The sequence below is a fragment of the Sinocyclocheilus rhinocerous genome, unplaced genomic scaffold (genome assembly GCF_001515625.1).
Source record: "Sinocyclocheilus rhinocerous isolate Xijiao unplaced genomic scaffold, SAMN03320098_v1.1 scaffold1713, whole genome shotgun sequence".
NCBI classification, from domain to species: domain Eukaryota; kingdom Metazoa; phylum Chordata; class Actinopteri; order Cypriniformes; family Cyprinidae; genus Sinocyclocheilus; species Sinocyclocheilus rhinocerous.
Genome location: NW_015655998.1, coordinates 3240 through 8873, shown reverse-complemented (window position 1 = coordinate 8873; position 5634 = coordinate 3240). Strand labels below are relative to the sequence as shown.

Sequence of the window (5634 nt, the reverse complement as noted above, 5' to 3'; positions counted from 1 at the left end):
CATTTCTCTATTGAATATTTAGGAGAAAAAACGGCAGCATATGACATTAGTTCAGTTTTTTAAATGCGAAAAACGCAGTAATAATTCACTAACCTGTAAACACAGTGGTGCAAGACAGCAGTAGAGGAATGAACACATTTTGTAAGTCCATCACAAGCTTTCATTTCAACAGAGCAATGACACACGCTGTGTTACACCAGTTCATCTTATAAAAAACTGTTCAAAGTTCAGTCACGTAAAGGGAAGTTAAAACAGCTGCCTACAGCCCTGACAACTTGTAGATGAAGCAGAAAAAGCAGAAATGCTGAGAGCAGATATATTTCCTAGAAGCTGCATTTATAGAGTGGTGAAAAATGGTGGTGCATTTATACAATGGTACATTGTATACATTTCTGGTTTTGACTAAAAATCACATTTAATGAGTCTAATCAGCATGAAACAAATATTACAATTCATTGATTCCACAAAAATTATTTTATTTTTGTATTTTAACATTTCAGAAATAGCATTACATCTAAAGAATATTTATCTTTACATTAGAAAGTTTTATTGATTGGTTTGACATTTTAAGTTGTTAATTTTGATGTTGATGGTCACTTGTTAGATTTTCACAAGATCAAGGTTTTACATGAATGGAATTACCAAAAAATATTGTAGTCAGTGTTCTGTGTGTGTCTGCTACTGTATGTATATAACTGTGGTTATCATGATCTAAATGTACACTACTATGAAATACCAATGGTTAATTGTAATATAACTGAAACAGTCAGAATTATAACATTTTACCATAAAAAAGAGGTTGTTACAATTTTTACACGTTACTGTTTTTGTTAATGAACATAAATTTACATCTGCATTCTAACTCAAGCTATAGCCTACTACTGTCAACTGTCATATTATTGTCATGTTATTAATATTGTAGCCTGCACTTCAAACTGTCTAAAGATTTGTGCCAACAAACTCAGGCAACACAAACCTGTTATATATTTTTGAAGCAATATCACACGTTAGCACAAGAAACTAAGAAATATTTCTATTAAGATATTTATTTTATTAAGGAAAAATGACTGGAAAAGTGTAAAGAATTCAAAAACGTGACGTGTCTGTCATGTTCTGACAATAAAGAGTAGTTTAAAACCACAATTAATGGTCTGGTTTCTACAACTTTGACTTAGGAGCAAAATATGCCTTTAAATTGGAAAGAAATAAAGATTTGAAATTTATCGTGATAATTATCGATATCGACTGATATTAAATAATTTAGCGTGATAATTTTTTTGGCCATATCGCCCAACCCTAGATGAAAGATAACAGTCCTCTGTCTCCTAGCAACAGCATCATCTTCTCATCTGATAACAGATCAGTGTCCATCAGTCCAGTGCAGAGATCAGACAGTGGAGAATATCAATGTACATATAGAAACCCTGCCAGCTCTGAGACGGCAAATCTCAGCCTGATCATCAACTGTGAGTGTTAAACATTCAAACATCAAGATGATTTGAGCTCAAACCTGATGAAATACAGACATTCTTCAGTGCTCAGTTTGTTCTAGAATCTAGATGGACCAGAAGATGTTTCGATCAAGGTCAGAATGAGGTGGATTTAGGGTTTTATGTGTTGCTCTCTTGCTCTGCAAATTCTGAACCTGCTGCCTCATTCAGCTGGAAGTTTAATGGAACAGACACCAATGTGACCACAGACACATTCATCATAGATGAGACTGACTTCACACACAGTGGAGATTACATCTGCACAGCCTTGAATACTGTCACAAAGAGAAACACCTCACAAAAACATGCTTTACTAGTTACTGTGGTTACAACTAACCTGAAATTAGCTAAGTTTTGATAAACAAAGCTTGGTCGCTGTGATTTTGCCAAGTAAGACATGTTCCTGGATCAACATAACGGTCCAAAAATATAGACTAAACCCAATCCCTACCCCTAAACCTAACCCTACCCATTATTTATTCCTAAAAACAGTGTGAAATGATAGCTGATTAACAAGGGTGTAGAAGCACCTAACCCTGATCGTAAGCCTAAAACAGTTATTTCCTGAAAAGTTATCCCTCAATTCTGATTGGTTAATTGGAATGTTGTTCCAGGATCAACAAAGATGTTGACCCAGGAACATGTTGTACTTGGTGAAATCACGGTCACCGCAAAGCTTTGACTTACATTTACAACTCTATTTAAAAAAATATACAAGAAACAAATTTTACAAATTTTTTTTCTGCTATTCTACACACCTCTGTTGTAGCTTCTGCTCTTATTTTGTTTTAGAAATGTCGTGTTTTTTTTAAATAATTGTCTGTTACTGTTCTTGTATGTTTACCATAGTAGGTGGAGGAGGAGGAGCATACCTGTCATCATTTGGGTACCAAAATCCAGGAGATCTGAGCGGAGGGGTGATGGGGGGATGGGGATGATTGGTCAGGGTATCTGCAGGATTTTTAAGATAAAATTTAAGACTTTTTAAAGGCCTTTTTAAGACCTGCATAAATAAAATGAATACTATATGAGCAGGTAGCGCAATGTCTATGGTAACATATTAATACAAACATTAAAATCAAAAATAGAAGTCATGTTTAGAAAAAAAAAATCATGAAATTGTATTATTTGTGTCCTAAGAAGATGGAAAATAGCAATAAATTAATTTTCTGATTTCTCTTTATGGTCTTGCCCTTTTTTGGGTTAAAAGGCCAAATTCAGTAACCTTATTGATGAGACATTCTTTGTGTAGCCTACGTTTTAGAATGTCACGCAGTTTTAGTGATTGAAATATTGAGGCAATCCATATAAATCCTCTTTATTTATTTTTTATTTAAATCTTTGTGGCTTGGAAACCGATGGAAAATTGACAGGCTTGTGCTGCAGTTCTATGGATGTTTTGCCCTCCAGGTCTTCGAGCCAGTCACGTGACTGGGAACTGAATATATGTTGGCAACTTTACTGAATAATCAAAGGTAAAACTCATGTTAATATCCAGCGCTAGGTGGCGCAGTGAGCTCTGCTGTCTAGAACTGCCGTTTATCATTGACTGAAAACTGATGTAAATAGTTCAGATGATTTAAGCAGCAGCTCCTGACAGCTGAGAGCTCGATCATGATGGTTTCTGATAGTTTGTACTGTACGCTGTGGATGTTATCGTTTTTTGGTGAGTTTTTTTTCTAATTCAAAAATGTATGTTGAATTGCTGTGTATAATAACTAGTTAGTTGGAACTATATTAATTATGTAATTGCAGAAAAATATATGTCCGCCTTTGCAGTTAATCATTGCTTTTGTTGTAAACTAAATATTTAACTACAGTAGTTGTAGCAGATAAAAAGTATGCCGTCTAGTGAAATTAGTCAATAACTCTTTCTTTCTTTCTTTCTTTGACATAGGCCAGTATTTAGGGGAAGACCTGCAGTTTTCTGGTCCTTCTAATGGAGCCGTAGGAGGAAGTGTGGTGTTCGCTCCTGATAATCCACCCTCCACATCAATTGATGCAGTTCAGTGGCATTTTGGAACAGCTATTATACTGACAGCACAGTCTGATTCAACTACAATAGTCCCAGAATACAGAGACAGAGTCAGTTTTGACATAAACACTCTCGCTCTGGTGCTCTGGTACCTGAGACTGGATGATTCTGGAATATACAGACTGACTGTAGTGCCTAGTGCTGGAGACCAATTTACAGGAGAAACTTCACTACAAGTGTTTGGTGAGTGTGTTGCTTAAACTTCTGTATTTAATATTAAAGCATTGGCTACATAGGCTTAAAATGTGATTATATGAAATTAATTTAATGTGTGGAAAGGGAAAAGGCGACATAAAGCAATTTAATATGCTGTAAATTTAATTTAATTAAATAATGTGTAAAAATTGCAAAAGTGACAAGCAGAAGTACTAATGAGAGTATAACAATAATATTTTAGATATGCACAAGTCTGCTGTTATTTGCAGTGAGCTTTGTGGTTAATTGTTACTGAACCAGATTTGCACAGATGAGTGTTATTAGGGTACTCTCATGAAAAATGTTATTACATGGAAATCACGTTGAAACTTGAAAATTTGTTTTGCTTTATCATTTATTTTGAAATAACTTTTAGACAATAGATTTTTGTTGTTTTACTCTTGTCTGAGATCCAGATTTTCAGTCTTCTATCAGCTATGAAAATCCATTAAAAATATAAATTACACGCTACAAACTATGACAATATAAATAGACACTGAACTAAAGATAAACACTCTATAGGGTGCACATATTCAAACATAAACATTCCTTTCATTGTTGATTGGCCTTCTGTAACACCCTTGACCACACTAAACGTGAAATGTGAAATGGTCACTAAATGTGAAAGACTAATTTTAAATCTAGTGTGTTTGTTCTTTCTCACTCATACAGAAAATATAACCAATGTCAGGCTTATTGGTCCAGAAGATTTATTAATAGAGGGAGAATCATCTGCTAACATCAGCTCTGAGGGAACTGGCAGCATCACCTCTGTGCAGTGGATGAAAGATAACAGTCCTCTGTCTCCTAGCAACAGCATCATCTTCTCATCTGATAACAGATCAGTGTCCATCAGTCCAGTGCAGAGATCAGACAGTGGAGAATATCAATGTACATATAGAAACCCTATCAGCTCTGAGACGGCCAAACTCAGCCTGATCATCAACTGTGAGTGTTAAACATTCAAACATCAAGATGATTTGAGCTCAAACCTGATGAAATACAGACATTCTTCAGTGCTCAGTTTGTCAGTGAGTCTCTTGTCTGTGTTCTAGATGGACCAGAAGATGTTTCTATTAAGGGTGAGGATGTGGTGGATTTAGGGGTTCGTGTGTCGCTCTCTTGCTCTGCAAATTCTGAACCTGCTGCCTCGTTCAGCTGGAAGATTAATGGAACAGACACTGATGTGACCACAGACACATTCATCATAGATGAGACTGACTTCACACACAGTGGAGATTACATCTGCACAGCCTGGAATAATGTCACAAAGAGAAGCGCCTCACAAAAACATGCTTTACTAGTTAAAGGTAAGAATAGTTCAAACTAATCTGAAAGGAGTTCCCAAGTTTTGATAACCAATACTTTGATCTTAATTTACCACTTGTTCAAAGGAACTTTGTTTTTAAAAAGGTATATTAAAATATCTACTGTTTTCTCAGCTTTATGTAATTGCCTTGTGTTGTTTTAAATTATATATGTTTTTTTTTAAATTTGTTTAAATACATGTTAAAGTGTATTACTGTTAGTATTGTGTGTAGTAAATGGCCTTGGTCTTTTGATTCTTGTATCTTTTCCATAGAAGGAGGTGGAGGACTGACATCAGGGGAGATAGCTGGGATTGTCATTGGGGTTTTAGTGGCAGTTGCAGGCATTTGTGGTCTGATTTTCTATTTAACAAAAACTAAGAAAATGTGAGTAAAAATTGAGTTTCTGAATTATGTACAGTGACTTTCTCTGAAAATATGTCAGTATTTATGTGATAACAAAAAGATTTCAGTAAAACAATTGTCATAAGCTGTCTTTTTATGAGACAAAAATGTGGTAAAGATAAAGTTGTAACAAAATGTCTTTGTCTTTACACTACAGCTCAAAAATAAACCTTCGACAAAATGGACCGGCAAGAGGAGGTAT

The 5634-nt window shown here is 35.0% G+C and overlaps 1 protein-coding gene across 1 annotated transcript; it reads left to right on the top strand.

Annotated features, from left to right (window-relative positions):
- Positions 1-3057: 3057 nt before the first annotated feature.
- Positions 3058-5630, top strand: LOC107719109 (carcinoembryonic antigen-related cell adhesion molecule 20-like; the record flags this gene model as incomplete). The annotated part of the gene is made up of 6 exons (XM_016526443.1): positions 3058-3156; positions 3388-3708; positions 4393-4668; positions 4776-5030; positions 5303-5414; positions 5590-5630. Coding segments are annotated over exons 1-6 (1057 nt in total), but the record flags the coding sequence as incomplete, so codon positions are not given.
- Between the last annotated feature and the right edge of the window lie 4 nt (positions 5631-5634).